Raw genomic sequence first — 22,483 nt, 5'->3', positions numbered from 1 at the left:
AATATCACGGAGAGGCAAAATGAATTACAGTTAAGTTCATGAAAACCCAGTTTGCCTTTGTGTATTTTAGAAAGTTCTGGGAACGTTCAGCATTCCAACAGTGACAGGCTTTCCTGTGTAAAATGGCTTTGGGACCTAATGCAACAGTAGAACCTGAGATTCTGATTTGGTGTCCAATGCAAGGACTGAAGTACAGCGGGCCCACAAAACACCCGTATCTAACCTGTGTTGCTGTAAGTCTGCATGTGTGGCAAGTAAGAACTGTTGGAGGATGTCCTCGAGAACAAGCATGGAATGAGCGAAGGGCCTGCCTGCCCCTCACGTGTGAGGCCATCCCTGTATGCTAAGTGTGTTTCTGGTGGCTAGAGGTGTATTGCTGCAACAATTCACTCCAGGTATACGCTGGCTGCCTCCGCTTGTTGCTCAGCCAAAGAAGCATTGTTTGTTTCTAACGCTGCAGGAGAAACACACAGGGAAACAAGCTTTGCTCTGTAGTTAGGCATTCTAAATTCATGCATAGAAACATGCAGCGCCCTCAGCCAGTGCCCAACATTCGTCTCATGTTAAATGTGAGGACAAAAGCCAGTGGTCTAAGCTGAGAGAATAAGCCATGTTCGCCCCCGTGGCTCACCCTGCTGCTCGGTAAATGCCCACGCTCTCTCGGGGGGATGGAGATTAGGTGTGCGGGGTGTGTCATTGAAGACCCTCCTTGTGGCTGTTCCCACGCTCAGTACACACTGATGGACGGGCGTGGATGTTTAAGACACTGAATGTGCTGTGTTTGCTGACATGAGAGAATTGGAGGCTTCGAAAGGGAATATAGAACTTAACTGATTTTTTTTTAATTGGGCATTTTATTTAATGAAACTTTTAAGATATAAATATTATGCTGGCTTATTTTCTGATTGATAACTCCTAACTTAAAATTGGTGCCGGAATAGTTGTAACACATGACCACATTCAGTAAAACACACGAAAACCCAGAATGCGTTTGTACCTACATCCACGCTGCTTCACATTACACATTTTGTTTTTTTGTTTTTGCCCGCTCCCTCATCAACAGCATTCCCTGGGTGCCAGCCTTGTAGCAGTGTGTGAGAATAAATGGGTAACTTCGTGCCGTCTGTGCAGGTGAACAGCGCACTTAGTCAAACTCCCGCACTCAGGACTCCGTGGTAGGAGGCGGCAGGTTGATCAGCAGCCGTGTGCTCACGCGCAGGCCCGTGAGGGCGGCACACGTGAACTTTGCCAGACCGTGTTCGATGAGCTGTAGTGTGTCCTTGGCTTTTCCCATTACTCGGTGTTTGCTAAGCTAACCATCAAACGCCAAAAACCGAACCAAACCAAAGTAACCCCCCCCCCCCCGCAAAAGAAACTTCCTGTTGAAAAAGTATTCTACTTTTATCTGCAGTGAAAGAAGCGAATCAAAACTTGAAGATGAAAATTACCATTTGGTATCGGTTTTAACATTGAACCTCTCTAGCGCCGGCTGGAAGTTGTTCATGCATAAACGGCCACGATGGTGAGGCCGTGTGGACTGCAGCGCAGTCCAGGTGATCCTAGGACGTGCCGCAGGCGTCCGTGTTTCCTTACAGTAGCCAGAGCGCTTGAGGGGCTCTGGGAAGGAGGATTATCGTGCTTGCAGTCTGGGGATGAGCGCTCAGGAGTGCCCGCTCCCGTCCTGCGAGTGTGTGTGTGTGTGTGTGTGTGTGCTGGAAGCTGGTCGTGGCAGGCATGGAGAAAACCATTTGGTGACCCAGAAAACAGAGAGCCCGTGCTGAACATGAGCTCAAAATATGGAGCGCTCCCACGAGAGCCACCCTCTGAGCAAGCCCGGATGTCTTAAAGACTGCCCGCTCCCTGGCTGCTGGGCAGAGCAGCAGCCCACGTGCCAGCCCTAGCTCACCAGCCCTGAAGTCATGAGTGTGGAAACTACTCCACGAGTTCCGGACAGACAGACCCCACTGGGTCCACTTGGAACATACCTTTGTACCGTGGTTCTTCATAACCAAAGGTGGGAAGTTTTCGTCAAGCAGATGAGAACAAGCTCGTAGAATCCCTGTGAGACTTGGTCTTTATTATAACGACTTGGTTTTTCTAGAAAATTGAGAGATGTAGACTCTAAGAAGAAACTTGCTATAACTCAGATAATCACTTAGCATTTTATATGCTTCTGGCTGGTCTGTTTTCTTTGACATTGTATATATATATAAATTAATGGGGTCATCTCGTGAATTCTGAATTTATTTTTTTTTTGGTACACAGCATTTTCATCCATCATTAAAACTTTTCCAGAAGTACAGTTAATGATATAAATGCCACGATCCAGTTAAGCACTCTGCAGGTTTGGGGTAGCAGCTGTACCCTGTCAAGGCAGCTCTTTGCAGCCGCCGGGGATGGGGCTGCGGGGAGAAGCTCCTCTCTCGGGACAGAACCTTGGAAGTCAAACCCCCCAGGGAACGTGTCCCGGTTGTCTGCTCCAGTGGAGGCTCATCCGCTTCCCCTGCCTGACAGTTGTTCCAGAGCTGAACAGGGCCCGCTCTGTCTGTCGCTCGCTTAAGAGGAACTCTGCTGTGTCATTTTTTTTTATGATTAATTTTGGGGAAACGGTTTCCTTGGTGGATGAGACCATCTTGCAGGATGAAAGCTGTCGCATGTCCCACCATGTCGCTGCCCACGCAGGTTGTGCATGTCCTGTGGCAGCCGTCTTGTGCCCGTGAGGAGATGTTTGTGACCAAGGATGACTCAGAGACCGAGAGTTGAGAACCTGGTTTCTTGGTGATGACCTTGAGCTGGTAACCAAACGTGGACTTGTCTTCTGGCTTCTTTTTTTTTTTTTTTATGAGATTTTTAAATGTCTTTGTGGCTTATGCGGCGTTTAATTGGGTTTGGTATTTTTGCGAATGACACAAGGTTACGGTCCGGTTCTTTCTGTTGCACCTGTTGTCGGGGCGACTGTCTGGATACACCTTTGATGGCAGTTCTCATATCCCCCTTAGATTAGATTCTTCGACGGGAAGTAGCTGGATTAGAGAGTACAGCACTTTAAAACTTTTGACGTAGGTTGCCAGTTGTTTTCTTGATCTCATTTAATTTCTCTTTTTATATGGATTATCATTTTCTTACCTGGAACCTGAGAGTCCAGACAAGATGGTTTTTTTTTTTTTTTCATTGATCGTTCGGGAGGCAGCGTGAGTTTTCATTCATACACCTGTGTCTGGTGCATCCCTCGCTGCTAAAACGGCATGGTAGAATTCCACTTTTACTTCTCCTGGCAAAAACCACTTGATGTTTCCTGTTCATTTGCACAGATTATAAAGTGCTTCTTCTGTGGTAGGGGATGCTAAATTTTAGTTTCCTTTAATCTCGTGAGAAAATAAAGCAATCAGGGAGCATTTTCAGCATGGGATGGGATGTGTTGTGTTAATGGCACAGGAGCCGCCAAAGAGACCAGCCAAATGACTGCCAGGTATTGCAGTGTTACTGGTGAGCAGCTGAGGAACCCGGAAATCACTTCGGAGGCAGAGTGAAGATTCTGTTCACAGAGCAGTCAGGAGATTGTTGGGAGGGAAGGGGTCTAAACAGATCTTGGTAATCATAACCTTGATATCAGACTCTGTCATTGGACACCTGCATCTGATGCGTGAAAAGCGGAAGTAAAGTCGAAGCAGGCTGGGAAGTCTGCCCACCACACTGCCCTGTGCTGCAGCTGCAGACCCCACTGCTCAGAGAGGCGCGCTGATGTGTGCAGGAGCAAGGACCCCCCCCCCCCCAAAAAAATCAAAAGGTGCAGCGGATGCATGGCTAGGAAAGGGAGGTACAGAGAACCAAGGCTCTCTGAACTTGAATGTGGCCTTCACTTAAAAGGTCTCCGTGGCACACTGGCAACCCGCATCGCAAACCCTGGGTTGTCCCTGCCGGCTCTGTTCCCCGTGTTCATGTGCGCCTTGGCTCCCAGCTTCCTGGCTCTCGGGGCGCTTGAGGAGTGAGCCGGAGGCTGGGTGCTGTCTCTCTCTGTCCTGCCTCTCTCCCTCCAAAAGAAATGATTTAAAATATTTGTGTATGGACTTACTCTCAATTTTCCTTTCAATAAGGAAATTGATAAAGCATTTGTGGACTCACCATCAATTTTCCTTTGAACACTGGTAATGAAACGCAGGAAACAAATCATGCAAATGTATTTGCATGTGTCCTTTTTTTTTTTAAGTTTTAGAATGCTTATTTCATACTGCCCGCCTCAAATACAGTCAGCCCGTGTGCTAACCCAGTTGTTCCGGCTCTGAGAGCTTAGACTGCAGGTGCACTCCGCATTTGGTGAATAGGTCTCCACGCTAGGATTTAATCCCGTTTGTGACTCCCAAATCGCGACGTGCGTTTGTGGTCCTTGGCAGACGCGCGGAGCGGTGAAGGACGCGTGCCTGGCCAAGGAGACACCCTGCCCTCTTCGGTTAGCTGCCCTGGAGTAGGCGGATGCGTGGAGCGCCACGTCTCTTGCGTTGCTCTATTTGCTGCCGGCCCTCCGTCGCCCAGAAGTGCTGGCTGGTGTCCCAGGTTCAGGAATCCTGTGCTGCACAGGGAAGGGATTTGTGTTTGTGTGTGTGTGTGTGTGTTAGCCGAGCAGCGTGCAAGCACGATGACTTACAGTGCAATTCCAGTCGTTCCAATGCCAGCTGCTGGCGTGTGGGAGTGTGGGGGTGTGTTGGGTGGGGAAGGGACTGAAATAGAAAAACACGTGAAGCCGTTACGTGTACTGATCCGTGGACAATGAACACGAATGCGCCCAGAGGCTGGCCGGCACCTAGCCCGTGGATCCGGAGCAATGGTCCAGGGTTTACTGATTGAGCCTGTATAATAACTTCATAGGACATGGCTGTGTGGGGCTGTGTGGAGTTGACCTTGACTTTGTGGAGTTGACCTTGGCTTTGTGGAGTTGACCTTGGCTTTGTGGAGTTGACCTTGGCTTATCGGTCCGTGATGCCTTTACCAGCAAGCAGAGTGTCCCGGATGGATTGTTAGAAGTGTTGCTTTGGATTTCTTTTAGTTTATGATTACCTGATCGCGTCAGAGTGTGTACAGAGAAGAGCGGAGGGGGGAGTGGGAAGTATCATTATGCTCTTAAAAAAGTATATTTGAAAAACTTGAAACATGTTCTCTTTTTGAATAGTTCTGACCCAATGAACCTGACCATGTAGATGAGATTGAAAATTCCTTCAAAAGAGAAACACGGAGTGGGCGTCCCTGGCAGTGGTTCGGTCCCTACTGGCGCGGCCGCCTCTCGTGTCTGTGTCTGCGTGCCTGTTTTTGTGTTCTGGCTTCTCCGCTTCCCACCCATCTTTGTGCACGCCCCGGGGGACAGGGTGGCAGGTGAGGACGCGACCGTCCACACCCAGACGGGAGCTCCTGGCTCCTGACTTCAGCCTGCCGTAGTCCTGGCTGGTTCAAGCGTTTAAGAAGTAAGCTGGTGTAGAGAAGGTCTCACTACGCTCCATCTCTTTGCCTTTCAAATAAATGAAAATGAATAAATAAATAAAAATTTTAAAAGAGCAAAGCTAATTCAAGAAGTAAGCAAAAATAATCCTATGTGTATTTTTTTTTTCAAAAAAAAATTTTTTTTTAATTGGAAAGCCAGATTTGCAGAAAGGAAAGACAGAGAAAAAGGTCTTCCATCCCCTGATTCACTCCCCAAGTGTCTGCAGTGGCCGACCGGAGCTGAGCTGATCTGAAGCCAGGAGCCAATTCCGGGTCTCCCACGCGGCTGCAGGGTCCCAAGGCTTTAGGCCGTCCTTGACTGCTTTCCCAGGCCACAAGCAGGGAGCTGGCTGGGAAGTGGAGCAGCCAGGACAGGAACTGGTGTCCATATGGGATCCTGGCGGATGCAAGGCAAAGACTTCAGCCACTAGGCTACCGCACTGGGCCCTCTACGTTTCTGTCTCTGGATTGATAGCTATTGATTTTGCAGTTGTTAAAAGAGGACTCCTCTTTCTTCTAGAATTTAACTAATTTCTTTTACATTTAGTCCCCTCATCCTTTTGTCATTTATAAGTATTGTGTGAGATGTGGATCTAAGTTATCTTTTTTCGAAATGGTAACCAACTGTCTCAATCATTCTCTTAAAAACTCGTTATTGCCCCAGTGAGTTCAGATTCGATAGCAGACTTGAGGTGTGCCTTGGTCTCTTTCAGCACTGTTAGGGTCTATACCCTAATATGTATATATGTAATCTCCAAATCACCATGTTATTGTTAGCATCTGGCAAAGCTAATTCCCCCATTATAGTTTCTTTTTTTTACAGTATTTCTGTGGTTATGCTTACATAAAAATGTTAGTGTCAACATGTCTAACTCCATAAAATGAGTTGTTGGTACTTTTATTGGAATTCTATGGTTTGATAAATGAGAGAGAACTGTAGTCTTCTCATGCAGAGTTAACTGGTTGAACAGGAGAGCCCTTTGTACTAGTTTGTGTTTACTTTTTATTTAAAAAAAAATTATTTATCTCGAGTAGAATTAGAGAGAGGGACACGCAGAGAAAAACTTGCAGGTGCCGGCTCACGCTGCAGATGACCACAGCAGGCAGACGCAGGCGAGGGTGAAGCCAGGAGCCAGGGGCTCCGTCTCGGTCTCCAGCACGGGTAGCGGTGGACAAAGCCCTTGGACCTCATCTGCCGCCTTCCCTGGCGCATTGGCAGGAAGCTGGGTTGGAAGTGCAGCAGCCGGAGCTCAGGCTGCCACTCTGAGATAAGCTTCATCTGTGGAGCCCCAGTTTGTATCGGCCTTGGTGTTTCTCAGGGGTGTTTTAAAATCTTTCCTCCTGTGGATTTTTTACGTTAAAGGAAAATGCATTCCTATATGTTTAAGCTTCCTTGATGCCATGCTGACGACACGGGTTTCTTTATCGTGGTGGTGTCTGTTGCTTGCATAGGAAAATGCTATTTTATGTATTAATTTTGCATCTTGAAATTTTATTGAATTCTTGTCCTTCTTGAGTTAGATTTACCATTCCACTTTCTGAGGGTTTTTTTTTTCAGGTATACTATCCTATTATCTGCAAGTAGAGATCACTTGAAAGTCACAGAGGGGGAGAGATTCCACCTGCCAGTTCCCTTCCCAGGTGGGAAAACGCAGGTTTTAGGAGTAAGATGTGGAGAGAGAAAGAACGAGCCAGAGCATGCTTTGGCAGAAAGTTCTAGATGCTTAGCTGAACAAGGAAAGAGAAACTGAGGCGGGAGTCCCACAAAGGCCACTCTTTGTCCCCGGTCAGCTTCTAGGGCAGCAGGCACATGACACTGAGGAGCTGGCAGGTTTCGTTTTTCAACTTGGGAAGGGCGATTGAACTATGCCCAGGCAGCAAGTCGCTTGAATTTCTGTAGACTGTCTTGATGCGTTGTGATCACATAGAAAATTTTACCCTTGAATTTGTCTTGTAGTGTGTGCTGTATTTATGGAGTTTAAAGATTAATCATCCCAAAACATTGTTTCTGCTTCGAGGAAATCACGAATGCAGGCATCTCACAGAATATTTCACCTTCAAACAGGAGTGTAAGTATAACCGCCCCCAGAGCCCCCTTCCCCCGCAGACTGTGCCAGAGTGAGTCAACCCAAAGGATAGACACAGACAACACCCTCATGGGCCACGGATGCTCGCTGGCAAAAACTGAGATTCTACTTCTTAGTACGTTTATTTATTTTTTTTTTCTTCGAGAAATTTGAATTTCAGAAATTTGAGATATTTGGAAAATACAGACAAGCCCAAAGAAGGTAAAAATTGCCCATCATCACACTACTTAGAGAAAAATCACTGTCTCACCATTGAGGATGTGGTTTTCCATATTTTTCTGTAATGTACAAATTCACTGTATAATGGTGCAAGTCTGTGTATAATCGTACTCATATATATGTTCCAATAAATTGCTCTTTTAACATAATAGCATTTTGCCATATTACTAAACAAATGTTATTTTTGTGGTTTTTTTTCCTGTCTTGTGAATACATTCTCGTGCATGTAGCCAATTTATACAGTAACTGATACATTTAAGTAGTTTCTGTGAGTATACGCTACTCTATTAGTACAAGAAAATGAATATGAAGGTGGAATATTTTTTAAAAAATTAGAATGTTAATAGATAATTTAAAATGTAGCCAGATTGTAGATTTCTTTGATCAGAAGCTCGGAACTCAGAGTTGGCTGTTGGGCAGCTTCCAGCACGACGCTGACCCGTGCTGGGGACTCCGAGGCCGTCCCGCCCCAGGGCCCCTGTTTGCATTTGTTATTTCTTTGCATTTGTTTTTTTTTTTTTCTTTCCCATATTAGACACTTGATCACTTGATTGCTTATAAGATGTATGCATTACTTCATGTCTCTTCTTCAGAGACTTTTTGTTCACTGGTTGCTTTTTCCAAACGGAAATCTCATCATTTTACCCTCACGCCCTACATTTTAGGGCCATGCCGCACCTGCTTTGCTGGTCTTCTTGCTGGCAGAGTGTCAAGACAGCACGGAATGTGACATGATGAGGGCTGGGGACAGGGCTGTGTGCGCGCCTGAGTGCTGGTCTCTCTCCATTTCCTGATCAAGACCACCAGGATTCAGTCCCGTGGGCTTCCCCCTTGATGGCCTCATCTAACCCCGCTCATCCGCCAGAGGTCCCACCACACATCACAGCCCAGGGACAAAGCTCCGACATGTATTTTTAGGGGACAGACAATGGCAGGGTCTCACCGTGGCTCATGGCTCTCAGCTGTGGCTTGGGATCTTGTTCAGCAGTTTCTGGCAGCCCTTGAAGGTGTAGGCTCAAGGTCCCTGCTTCCTGGCAGCCATTGACTGGTGACTGTCCCTCAATTGGAGGGACTGCCTGCATTTTCTTGATGCTTGGTTCCCATGGGGCAGTGCCGGGTAGGAGTGCTTGCTGTTTTCCAGGACAGCTCAGACGTACTTCTCAGACTTGTCTGATCAGCCAGCTAGAGATACCCTCTGCTTTGGAAAGGCTTACCTGAGCCCATCTGGACCACCCAGCACACTCTCCAAAGTGCCATGTATGGAGCTTAGTCATGCCAGTCTCATCAGCTCATGGGCTCCACCTGCCTGACAGGGAGCAAGCCAGTGCAGGTCAGTAAAGGTCATTTTACAACCTGTCCATCACAGATACCCTGACCCAAAAAAAAAAAAAGACAGAGAGCTATGGATGCTTAAGGATGTCCATTGCAGTGTTGTAGCAACCACAGTAAGAGAAGCCAGATGTTACCAGGGCCCCGAGTAGGTAAGTAACATTTTTTTCAGAAATGGGATGCTAAGCAGCCCTGGAAGCCTCGGTGTGTGATGGCAGCGTGCTGGTGTGGAGTGATGCTCGATGCTCAGACGCTGTTAGCTGAGAGGGGGGAGCTGCTGGCAAGGCATGCGTGCGGTGGTCCCATTTGTGAGTTACACGTATGAAGTTAGTGGTGGTTGCCACCGGGGAGCTGGGTCAGGAGAACTTCTGTAGTGCTCTTCATGCACTACTGTGTTGTTGTTGTTGTTGTTGTTGTTTCTAGCTTGGTAGTTGACCTGGGGAAGGTACAAGCGAACAAGAGCACCCCTGGTGTTCCTAAGCTTGCGACAGCTGTCAAAACCAGTTCTTTCAGTCTTCGGAAAGGCTCTTGTTTGTCATTTGCCAGCCATCCACGTCACCAAATACTTCAAAAATGTGAACCATTTTGTGCTGGGTTTTTTTTTTTTCTAAACTAAATATTGGGCTATGCTGAACACCTCAGTTTGTTTCCTTTCGAAATGAATCCCATCCGTAAGCCAGTTAGCACAGGCCCTGTAACGCAATGCTTGGTGAGAATTGGCAGGTGTTAGTGTCCAGGAGTAGGTCAGTAATGAAGGAAGCCACTTAAGGGGCCAACATGTATGAATTTCCTATGTGCACATAGGAATTTCACACAGAGATTTGTTTATTTGAAAGAGCTACAAGGGAGGGAAAGTGACAGTGGCCTTGATGTTCATTCCCAGAAGGCCACAGAGGCCAGGACTAGTCCGGACCAAAACAAGAAGTAAGGAGCTTCATCCAGTTCTCCCTTAGAGGTGGCAGGTGGCTAAATGTCTGGACCATCTTTTGCTGCTTCTTCCAGTGCATAAGCAGTGAGCTGGATCAGAATACGGAACAGCCACCATGGGATGTTAACACTGGAGGCACTGGCTTTGCCTACTAAGCCACAGCGCCAGCTCCCTGCATATGAACGGAAGTTCAAATGTTGTTAGCTGACATTTAATTTGTTTATCTGAGTTCTTATTTCGGGAAGTGTAATTGGTAACGGACTATTTTTGCAAAGTGGAACCCATAGAATAGGGGAGCATTTTAAATGTCTCATTTTGCCCCAAGTTTCTGATCTCAGATTTTGATTTTATTTTCACTTGCTCCACTGTATTTTAACTCTGTTTTTCCTCTTTCTCTGCCGGGAAACTCCTTGTATTCCATTCCAGAAGTGTAAATAAGAAACCTTGAAACAAGCACGCAAAGTCAAGTGCAACTGTAGGCTTGCGTTCCTGTCTAAGGAAAGAGCAAGGACAGGCTTTAATTGTCACTGATCAGCCAGCCTCCCCATGGGCCGTTCTGGCTCTCAGCATCGTTGCCTTGTAATTACAGCCTAGCGGGGTTTGGTTGCAGATCCGCGCAGCTGCCTTCTCGCACATGTGTTTATGGTGATGGGTGGAGTCTTCTCCCTTGACAGTTCTTAACATTGTTTTATCATACAGAGGTTTTGTTTGTTTTGTATTTATTCCCCTGCCTTCTTTGTTTAAAGCCAAAGATAATTTGAGTAGCTAGGACAACTATTCTAATGGTTAATTTTTAAAAGGCCATAATTGTCTTTCCAAAAAAATACTTTATTTAGCCGCAAGCCGAGGGACTTGAGTTTTTATGATTCCATCTCATAGCTATGGGTACCAGTTTCTAAAGTAAGCTAATTTCTCGTTTTCATGAGCCGTTTTTCAATATGTAGTGGTAAGTTCCAGAAACTCCTATAATTCTGCTAATGAAAACAGTATAGTTATGAAAATTTTAAAAAAAGCCTGTTTGCCATTATTCATTACAGCCCTATTTAGAATGATTTTAAAAAGAATCACAAATCTGGTGTTAGGAAGGCAAAGCTTCACCTTTATCCTCTTGGGAATTCTTGGCTGGGCCTAAGAAATAAATGAATAAAAGATGAATCCATAGGAGAACATACACATTTACTTGATGCAATATTTCATGTGACGCAAGAGTCCTTTTCAGGAAATAAATACCCAAACAGAGTTGAACGCTTCTGCCTGTTCTAAACTGGAAGGAGTAGTAAGTTGCGAAAGCTTAGCTAAATTTAAGCGGTGAATTAGAAGATAGCATTATTCAATTTTTAAATTTTGTTTTTAACTGTTTACATGGTAGAGAGGGGTGTTTGCCCATTTGGGTCTCCAATTAGGGTGGGGAGGGTCAAGGCACAGAGGAAGGTGGGTGGGACGAATGCTTCAATTTTTTTTTTCTCCTGTGTCTACAGGAATGGAAGGGGAGGTGGCCTTTTCTTGCTGTCAGACTACATCAGCACTCAGGCTTGGGGCAGAGTTGTCTGATGCCTGAAGAGACCCTGACGTGGGAAATGTGATTCCAAGGGTGTACTTAAGCGATCAAATAGTTCTGGAGACATCAGCTTCATTACACCAGGACTGAGAAAATGTTTCCAAGGTTTATTGGCTAACCAAGTCCACATTAGTGCATCCACAGACCCAGGAAACACGTTACAAAGCTTGTCCAGGAGAGTGGTCCAACCTGTTCTGCTTTCCCATCTTCTGACAAGGCACTTGACCTCCTCTGCTGGCCTAGATGAGCTGACCCAAGTGAGTTGAGTCCCCCGAGAAATCTCGTGTAGGGTGACCTCAGACTTGACTCTTGTGTATACCAGCCAGTGCAGGGTCAGGTTTGGTCTGTCACCTTCACCAGCCGACACATACAAGTGGATGCAGCTACCTCACCAGCCCCATTTCTTACGTGAACTGATAAGTGCTATGGCCCAACCCAGCCCATCCCACCACAGGCCCGACCTTCACATCCATCAGTGGGTGCCATGACCTAATGAGGGTGTTTCCCAGTAATCCCCTCCAGGCCTGCTCCTAGCTCGTTTTTGCATGCTCACAACCCCAGCTGTTTTGTTCCCCAGCAGGAGGTACAGCTTACCAAGGGCATTCCCCACGTTTCCCTACTAGCCCAGTGGTCTCACGTTTCCCAGCAGGCACTACAGCCCTGCTTAGTCCATGGTCCTGGCCTTCTTTGCGTGTAACGGCAGGTGCTGCAGTCTGGCCCAGCACGGCCTCCTCCCAGCCCCAGGATCCTGCAAATGTTAGGTGAGTTCCTGTCAAGTGAATTCGGTGGTCCGAACTGGCTCAGCCCTTCACCACCCCCAGCTCTCTGTGCACATCGGCAGGTGCCTCGGTCCCACAGAAATGAGCCCACAATTCCCTTACAGAATCTGCCCCCAGATCCAGCTCTCTTGCATTCCGGTGGGTGGTAGCCATTATTTTAACGAGGTCCGTACAGAATTCTTTTGCCTTCAGCTTCACCACATCCTCGATAAACAAGTGCTAACTTTCCTGCTAGTGTAAGAAGGGGGCAGCATTCACGAGAGAGTTTCATTGCCGAATGTTAAGCAGCAGCGTGAAGGTCCGAAGGATTCCTTGAACCTGCTGTTTTGCAAGTGGTGTCACTTAGAATAGTCAGTGTGTTGGAGCAGTTTGTTGTAGAATGGCCTATTCTTACCTCCTTGACTCTTTGAAGATGTGGCCCAGTCTCTAAGTGCAAAATCAAGTGCGGACCAGCACCCACATACGACCCCTTCCGTAGAGAACAGACGCTGTGAGGAGAGGGTAAGATGCACAGCCTTGTGCATCTGTGTAGGCGCTCTTTGTAAAACACATTCGTGGTTCGAAATGAAGAAGTTAGAAAAGGTTGCACAAGCTCTCCTGTCCCCTTTCCTGCAGACAGGGTAGGAGGCCTTGTGTACCCTTTTCTAGGTTGTTGATTTTGAACCATGTAAAGGTTTCTTGTAAGCAATGCTGACTCTCAAACTTGTGTGTAACTTTTGAGGGAACTTTGGTCTGTTAGTTTTTGCTATTGATACTGTAGAACTCTTACAGGGTGACTATGGCTGTGACGCATTTTTTTCCTCCGCCGTGGAAATAATTGTTGGCCGTGAATCGGCTAGTTGAACCATTGGAAATTACTCATCCCTTGGTATCCATGGGAGTGATTCCAGAACTCCCCCGCCTCCACATATGCTCAAGTCTTGTATAAAATGGCATAGAATTTGCAAATAACCTGCATGCATCCACTCAGATTTTTTAAAGACTTATTTTTATTGGAAAAGCGGATTTTTCCAATCCACTGGTTCACGCTGTAAATGGCCATAATGATCCAAAGCCAGGAGCCAGGAGCTGCTTTCAGATCTGCCCCCATGGGAGCAGGGTCCCAAGGAATTGGGGCCAATCCGCTCTGCTCTCCCAGGCCATAAGCAGGGAGCTAGATTGGAAATGGAGCAGCCTGGACACAAACACGTACCCGTATAGGATGCCGGCACTTGAAGACAGAGGATTAGCCTCTTGAGCCACAGCATGAGCCCCCACTGGTAGAATCCAGATCCTCTCTCGAGGGTACTTAGGCTACCGGAGCTGATGCTAACGCCGTGTGATGGTTGTCATGCTTTACCCTTTAGGGAATAAATGACAAGAAATGAGTTCATATTCAGGGAAGACCCAGCTTTTTGAGTTTATTATTCTGTCTTTAAGAGGCAGAAACAGAAAGACAGCTCTCAACTGCTGGGTCACTCCCCAAATGCCAGGAACAGCTGGGACTTTAGGCCTGGAGTCGGATCTGGAAATTCAACCCGGGTCTTCCACCTATGCCATCGCTGCAGCCTCTCAGGGCCTGCATTAGCAGAAAACTGGAATCGGGAGCCAGAGGCAGGAATTGAACCCAGGCCTTCTGTTGTAGATCCTGGGCATCTTGAGTGCTAGGCTAAACACCCACTTCAAGGCACGATTTTATTTTTCAAGGGTGGTGGTGGTTGTGTTTGGTTTGGTTTGGCCTGGTCCGTTGTTGCTTGAACTCACAGATGCGCAATTGGTGGAAGCAGGGGGCCATCTGCATATTTTTGGCCATTTAGATGCTTTTCTTCAGTATCTTATGTCATGGTTAGGAGAACTATTAAAAGCTAGTTAAGAGCATAAATAGGTTTAAGTTACAGTTGAGGATGGAACCAGGGAATAGCAGCTCTTTGTTTCTCTGCCTCTCAGATAAATAATTAAATGAAATCCCATCATCCAGTTTCGTGGCTATCATTTAATTTTCTTTCCTAGAGGCCATTGTTGCAGTATTTCCTTGTTCTGTAGCTCCAGCTTGGCAGATGCATTGGGATATAACTCACTAAGTTATTTTTAAATCAGAATCTGAGCATAGTTTAGCTTATAAGCATTGGTAATTGTGAACAAAACGATGCCTGGCATTTTGTTGATGTCTCTCAAAACTCCTGTGTCCAGCGGACATGTCTTCAGCACACCTAAGGGATCCTTTAAAAACCAGCATCGGTGTCGTGCCGCGGCTGGTTAAACCCCACCCTGCCTGAGACACCGACATCCCCTGACAGTAGTTCAAGCCCCCTCCGCCACTCTGCTTCCCACCCACCTGTCTGCCGATGCACCTCAGGAGCAGCCAGTGGAGGTGCAAGCTCTGCAGTGCGTCACACCCATTTGGGAAACCCAAGTAGAGTTCCCAGCTGCTGGCACCCTGCCTGGGCGTCTCTGGCTGTCGCAGCTCTTTACAGAGTGAACCAACAGAAGATGATTCTGTCTCTCCCACTGTGCCTTTCACATAAATTAATCTAAAGGGGAAAAAGCCCACACCTTTTAAAATGCTGATAAGGTATTCACCGAGCAGCCGTGGTCCATGCTTGGCATCCACGTCCTGAGAAGAACGAGGCCAGCAGCAGGAGGCATTCATTTCCCGTGTGCAGTGCTCGCAGAGCGGACAGCCTAGAGGCACCCCTTCCCTCCCTGCATCCCCCACTCAGGTCACAGCTCAGGTGCCAGGAAATAAACCCTCGTGGGGCAGACGACAGAGCTACCCTGCCTTAGAGGTCGTCTGCTCCACGAGTGCCCGTCTCCCGTATAAAAGCTTTCTTGGCGTGGTTTCCACCGACCCACAAGGGACATACCCAGTCCTGAGTCATCACCTCTCCGAGGAGCCTAAAGCAAGAGCCTCCTGCCATGTCATTGGGCAATTTGGACCTTAAGTAATGTTGCCTAATAATTCAGCTGACGGACACCTCATCTGGTTTCTAGAGCAACCCAGCTACAAACTTAATCCAGGGTCACACGCATCCTCAGAGAAGATCCACAACTTTGCAAAAAATATCTTTACGAAGGAAGATTGCATTTTCACATTTATCTCAAATAAATGGCTTTTGAACAAGTTTTTTTTTTTTTTTTGTTAACATACTTCTGGCCCGTATAGCTTTTCATCCATGATAGCTTTTTTTTTTTCTTTGATTTCCTCCCCCCCCCCCTTTATTTTTTGTAGGTCGAATCAAATATTCTGAGCAGGTGTATGATGCGTGCATGGATACATTTGACTGTCTTCCTCTTGCGGCTCTCTTAAACCAGCAGTTTCTCTGCGTCCATGGAGGAATGTCTCCTGAAATCACTAGTTTAGATGACATTAGAAAAGTAAGTAATCTTGCTCCATATGTTTAAAAAAATTTTTTTTTCGTGTTCATTTTTTTTTTTTCATTGTCTATAGTGATCCACTGTGTGTTCTGAGAGATATTGTTCTCCATGTAAATGACGAAAAGCAACATGGAAGTGGCCTGTGGGATTCCCGAACGGCAAGGCCTGGATGCATATCTGCCACCAGTTTTCTGTCTCTTCCAACGAGACGTGTGCTTTGACGTCCTTGGGAACGTAGCATTCCTAGCGTGCGGCTTCTACACTGTGCCACAGTGTAGAACAGGAAGGGTCTGGTCCCGGGTCCGCCGTTGACAGGTGCATAGCAAATCAGTTCCTTTGTAAGTCTCGGGGACACGCAGCCCGAGGGCCCTGAAATGAGGCGTCGGACGTTCAGATGCTGTAGTAGCGTTTCTTACGCCTGTCTGTCTTCTGTCTTAGTAATTGTCATTTCCAGGATCCTGTACCTTCATAATTGAAGAAGCTCTCACAGCCGAGTTTCTTTTTTTCCACTCCTGTTATTCCACCTGACCCTCCTCTCTGCCTGTGTGTCCTCTTCCCTGTATCAGTGGTGAAAGCAGAGCCTTCACACGACAGTCGCCTCCTGGCTGGAGCAGGTGTCCCCCGAGCCCTGGGGTTTCAGCTGCTGTGTTGTCTTTTAAATAATCGTCTCTTTTACATGCGAAGCCTGGAGTTTGATTATCTGGCTAGCTCTGTGAATGGAGATGTGTCACTTTTCCTTTAGTAGAAGTCCTCTTTTGGGCACCTGGCTGTCCCAGTGAATTGTTGTCCTTTGGTTTCTGTGCTTATAACCAAGGCAGCAGTGACTAAAAGGCCCTAATATCTTCACTACCTAGAAAGAATAAGATTTAAAAAAATCCTTCAGAAAATGAAGATGGCATTCTGTATGGTTAAGAAATCCCCCTTGGGGGCCCGGCGCGGTGGCGCAGTGGTTAAGGTCCTCGCCTTGCATGCCCGGGATCCCATATGGGTGCTGGTTCTAATCCCGGCAGCCCCACTTCCCTTCCAGCTCCCTGCCTGTGGCCTGGGAAAGCAGTCGAGGACAGCCCAAAGCTTTGGGACCCTGCACCCGCGTGGGAGACCCGGGAGAGGCTCCTGGCTTCGGACCGGCATAGCATCGGCCGTTGCGCTCACTTGGGGAGTGAATCATCGGACGGAAGATCTTCCTCTCTGTCTCTCCTCTCTGTATATCCGCCTTTCCAATAAAAATAAATCTTAAAAAAAAAAAAAAAAAAGAAATTCCCCCTTGGGCCCAGCATGATAGCGTAGTGGTTAAAGTCCTCACCTTGCACGTGCTGGGATCCCATATGGACGCTGGTTCTAATCCCGGCGGCCCCGCTTCCCATCCAGCCCTGCTGCCAGGATAGAAACCAGTGTCCATATGGGTTCCCCAGCGCATGCAAGGTGAGGACTTTAGCCACTAGGCTACTGCGCCGGCACTAACTGCCTATTATAATACATTTTGGTGGGTGAAAGAAGTTTTTCAACTCAACCCGGCTTCTGAGAGTCCGTATGCTTTCCTGATTTCCTATTTCTCTTGCCTTTTGCGTGTCTTCTAGTTAGACAGGTTCACGGAGCCTCCCGCCTTTGGGCCGGTGTGTGACCTGCTTTGGTCTGACCCTGCCGAGGACTACGGCAACGAGAAGACCCTGGAGCATTACAGCCACAACACCGTACGCGGGTGCTCCTACTTCTTCAGGTAGGAGAAGCTGGGAGGAGACGACAGCCTGGTCGCATCAAGGCGTTGAAGCGTTTTGCTTCTTCAGCAGGTGTCGCGTAGCCACCACTGTTTAATTGTTTCACGGCAGGACACCCTATAATGCTTCAATATTCCTGTCCGGCTCTTACAGGGTCAGGATTGTTTGTTTTAAACATCACCCATGCCATAAAGGCTTCTTGGCTTTCCCTCCTAGGGAGTGTGAATCAGTAGGTCTGACCTAGGGGAATCCTGGGATATTTTGAAGAGCCTTCCGGCTTTGTTGAAACCTCTGACATAGACAGATATAAAAAGAACAGGACATTGTCACCCAAGCCCAGGACATTTCCTGGAAGTTGACTCTTGTCTTAAACCTCGTTGTTTGCCACTGCAAAATAAGTGGGTATAAGAAAGTTTGAAATCTAAATTATTTTTAATCCCATATCTTATTGTGATAAGTAGTACATGTATTTAGTCCTCTAAAAATGTCTTGTTAATTTGCTAAGATAATAATACATTCTTTAGATGAAATACATGTGCATACACACAAGGAAAAGAAGCCTCAATTTTGTCATGTTTTTTAACATCTTTCTTTTAAAAAAAAGTTATTTACTTGGAAAAGTGCAGCAGCCTCAGCAAGAGGAAGAGAGAGACAGGAAGAGAGAGTTCCTTCAACTGCTGTGTCACTCCCCAGGTAGCTACAACAGTCAGGTCTGACCAGGCTGAGGGCGTGAGCTAGGAGCACAGCCTAGTCCGCTGCTCGGGCGGCAGGGCCCCATACCTCGGCTAGCTCCTTTGTCTTCCCAGGCTCACTAGGAGGGAGCTAGATGGGAAGCAGAACAGCTGGGATTAGAACTGGCATTCTGGCCCCAGCGCAATAGCCTTGTGGCTAAAGTCCTCTCCTTGCATGTGTTGGGGTCCCATATGGGTGCCAGTTCTTATCCCGGCTGTTCCACTTCCCTTCTAGTTCCCTGCTTGTGGTCTGGGAAAGCAGTTAGGATTGGCTGATGCAGCCCCACCTTGGAGTCCCAGATACTTGTCTGGGAGAGCTGTTCAGTTTGTTCTGCCCTCCATGGTACTAGCTGTTCTCTGCAGGCCTCAATGAACTGGCTGTCACGTCCCCCGTGAGCATCTAGGCCTGCTGTCCACGGCACAGGCTTCAGCAACTGCGGAGACCCAGTCCTGACACATGCATCCTCGGTCAGACCACAGATCCTGTGATTTTTCACCATGGTTGGAGTTCTGAGTCCAGTCATCCAGTTTGCGAGGTGGGGGAGTCCCCCGAGAAACCTTGCCAGAAAGTGACCCCAGACCTGACTCCTGTGTGTGCCAGTCAATGTGGGGTCCGGCTCGCTCGCTCTCTCTCTCTCTCTCTCTCTCTCTCTCTCTCTCTCTCTCTCTCTCTCTCTCTCTCTCTCTCTCACACACACACACACACACACACACACGGTTGCAGTTGTTGGGTCAGTTCTGTCTCCAGCCACATCTCATATGCAAACTGCCCACCATACACTTGCCTTTATACATGCCAGCGGGAGCTGCAGCCCAGTCAGAGCAACCCCAACAACCCCCATCGGGCCCAGCGCCAGCCCTCGTTCTTACGCGTGCTGGTATGTGCAGCAGATTGGCCCAGTTTGTCCTGCCGTCCATTCAGCTCTGGTGTACACCAGTAGGTGCTACAGCCAGCTGACCCCCCTATCCAGCCTACACTTGTGTTGGTGGGTGCTACCGCCTGTCCAGTCGGGTCCACGCTCAGCCCTTGTTCTCATGTTCACCAGTGGGAGCTGCAGCCCATCATAGAGGCGCCCACAGTTTCCCTACTAGGCGCACTCCCAGCCCCAGATCTTGCACTTTCCGGGTGGTTCTGCAGTCTAGCTTGACAGGACTTGCCCCCAATTCCAGTACTTGGCAGCTGATGTTGGGTCAGAGGCTGACCACCCTGTAATGCATGCACCATGGTTGCTTAGCCCGGCCTGGCTCTCCACCTTAACCCAGCTCATGGGCAGGCCAACTGGGATTGTAGCCCTGCCCAGCCTAGTCTGCCCCAATCCCACTGCTCACCAGCAGGAGCAGTGACCCAGCAGCAGAGTCCTTGCTGCCTCCCTTGCTGGGCTCATCGCCCCCCTCCTGGGCTCGCCCCCCCACCCTCCTGTGTCCAACATGTGCTGATGGTGCTGCGGCCCAGCCTGACATGGCCCACCCCACTTTGGCATTTGCCAGCAGGTGCTATAACCTGGCCCGGCATGAGAGTTTCCAGGCCCACTCCACTGGCCCCCAGCCTGAGTCCCCAGGCTTCTTGAGGCTTCCCAAGCCTTGCTGCAGCAGAAGCAGGATGCCTAGGAATGGGCCTGGTAGAACCTTGGAAACTCTGCTGATGAGCACAAGAGCTGTGGCAGAGGGGTGGGCCAGGCTGGATGAGCAACAGTACCTATTGGCATGTGTGTGGGCTGGATCTGGGAGTGGGGTAAGCTGAGCTTATGCCACAGCATCCATGGGTGTGCACCAAAACCAGATGAGATGCAGGGTGGGCTGGCACACCCAAAAACCAGCGGCGGGCCTGGTGGGGAATATTGGTGGTCGCCCTGACTAGGCCATTAGCACCCACTGGTGTGCAAGAGGGCCTGACTTGTGGCAGGCTGGGCTTGGCCACAGCACTCAACATGGAGCTGGGGACGGACCTGACCGGGCAGCTGCATCTGCCAGTATGTGCATCGGATGGTGCATGTGATGAGCCAACCAGACCCTGAGCTAGCCTGAGGTTACTCTAGGTATGGTTTCTTGGGGGAGAAAGAAACCTTACAAGAAAATGATTTGCTAATGAGCGTCAGAGAGATGCTCAAGACAAAGATTTCAACAGTCCACTAAGTAATTCACACTTTATCATCCCGGGTTAATTCTGTATTCTGCAGTTCTTTGTATGAGGTGGTGGTCACTCAGAAACGTAGTAATACTGAGAGAATGTTTTAGGAGTGTATGCAAAAGGCCCTACTTCTCACTAGAGTCTAGTTGGCTGTAATGTTTCTATCTCCTCTTTAAAGACTATTTTTATTCTGGATTTATGGTGTTTTTTTTTATTCTCCTTTTCAGTTACCCTGCAGTTTGTGAATTTTTGCAGAACAACAATTTATTATCAATAATCAGAGCCCATGAAGCCCAAGATGCCGGGTGAGTTATCGGGGACTGCGCTGAGTGTCACCGCCGTCCTCACCTGTTGTGTCAACACGGACGGGCCGTCTTCTCTCTTCCAGGTATCGCATGTACAGGAAGAGCCAGGCAACAGGCTTTCCGTCTCTTATTACCATCTTCTCGGCCCCTAATTACCTAGACGTCTACAACAATAAAGGTAAACAACTCCCACAACACTGGAGTTTGAGTTTGTCAATAATTGTGAGCTCTGGTTTAACTACATCTATGTATTTGTGGATATGATTTAAAAAAAAAAAAACATTTTTTGGGGAAAAAATGTATATATTTGTTTGAAAGGCTGTTGCACAGAGAGGGGAGAGACACACCCAAAGAGATCTTCCATTCTTGGATTCATTTCTGAAATGCCACAGTGGCCAGGGCTGGGCCAGGCAAAGCCAGGAGCCTAAAATGTCCTGTGGATCTGCCATGTGGACGACAGGGGTCCTGGCACCTGGGCCAGCCTCTGCCGCTTCTGCCACTGGGATCGTCAGCCGAGCCAGAAGCAGGGCAGCTAACACTCAGTCCATTGTGCTGACGGAACGTTGGCGTCAGAGGCGACAGCCTAACCGACTGCGCCGCAACGCCAGCCCCGAAAGAGAAATTTTAAGTAAGAAAAAAGAGTGGTCTTAATTGAAACAAAGGGCAAGAAATTTAGAATTTATATTAATTTTTGGTCTTCATCTCCTAGGGATTTTTTTAGGCAATAATATATATATAGATTTTTATGTTGGAAGATCACAGAGCAAAAGATTAGGTTCATGTCAAGATAGCATCAGTTCCTCACCAGCACTGGGGCCAGCACTGGTCTCTCACCGTGCCCACAAGAACTGGTGCAAGAGTTTTCTAGAAATGACCGGTGGATGTCTTCTGGTCTTCCGGTTTCTCTGTTACAGAACAGCCTGGAGTTCTCAAAGTTTAAGCTGCTGCGCTAGACAATTGGGTTTAAATTTTCAGATTTTTTAAAGAAAATCAGTTTGGCATCAAAATCTGTTGACTTTGTCCTGAATGTATCGCCGGGAGGGCGGTGCCCGAGTTCTGAGCGGGATGGAGACCGCGATTCAGAGCGCTTCGGCAGCCCTGCCGTGTCCCCTGGGTCAGGCGTTCTTGTTTTCTCCTTTCTAGCTGCTGTGTTGAAATACGAAAACAATGTCATGAATATCAGACAGTTCAACTGTTCTCCGCACCCCTACTGGCTTCCAAACTTCATGGATGTCTTCACGTGGTCTTTGCCTTTTGTTGGGGAGAAAGGTGAGAGAAGCAATACCCGCCCTGGGCCGTTCCTCGTCTTCTCTGTGGCTGGAGCCACCTGTGCTGCAAGTGGGGGTGTGCACGGGCCACCTTGACGTTTTGTTTAGCTTCTGCAGAGACTTTTAAATGGCGCCTGATGGATTCTTGGGTTTCAGTTCTGTGATGGCTTTCTTATCCTGCGTGTCGATTTACAGTAGCTGTCCTACTATGGTCAAAATGTTAAAATCACAAGTAGCAGTCGGCCTCATTGCCTCCATAATTTCCTCAGCCCTAATCCTATTTAAACAGGATTTATTTAGTAAGAGTTTTACATGCAATCCAGTAAGTTTTTGCAAATGCAAAATAAACGTGTTAAACATAGTTTATATGACTTGTTTATAGAATGAGAAGTCCTTTATTCATTTATATGTTAGGAAGGAAATTTTATATGTCAGTGAGGAAAAAGTTCTGAACACCCATCTTATGAAATCAAGTAATTATGCCACTTTTATTGGAGCAAATGACCTGCCTAAATTCCTACCAGACATGAGGCTTCCATTTGATGCTACTCTTTTATTATTGTTAATATCATTATTATTACTTATTCGAAAGGCAGAAAGAGATGAGCTCCCT

At 47.6% G+C, this 22,483-nt stretch overlaps 1 protein-coding gene across 1 annotated transcript in view; it reads left to right on the top strand.

Moving 5' to 3' along the window:
• Positions 1-22,483, top strand: part of PPP3CC (protein phosphatase 3 catalytic subunit gamma) — a 59,507-nt gene that overhangs the window by 24,340 nt on the left and 12,684 nt on the right. The window contains exons 4-9 of the mRNA XM_040971261.1: positions 7,427-7,538; positions 15,578-15,723; positions 17,301-17,440; positions 20,525-20,602; positions 20,686-20,780; positions 21,746-21,871. Of these exons, the coding sequence (XP_040827195.1) occupies positions 7,427-7,538; positions 15,578-15,723; positions 17,301-17,440; positions 20,525-20,602; positions 20,686-20,780; positions 21,746-21,871 (697 nt within the window). The remainder of the gene's footprint in view (positions 1-7,426; positions 7,539-15,577; positions 15,724-17,300; positions 17,441-20,524; positions 20,603-20,685; positions 20,781-21,745; positions 21,872-22,483) is intronic.

The sequence above is a fragment of the Ochotona curzoniae genome, unplaced genomic scaffold, assembly GCF_017591425.1.
Source record: "Ochotona curzoniae isolate NIBS_2020 unplaced genomic scaffold, NIBS_Ocur_1.0 contig_21, whole genome shotgun sequence".
NCBI lineage: Eukaryota > Metazoa > Chordata > Mammalia > Lagomorpha > Ochotonidae > Ochotona > Ochotona curzoniae.
The sequence above is the reverse complement of the archived record's forward strand: the minus strand, read 5'-3'. Positions and strand labels throughout refer to the sequence as shown.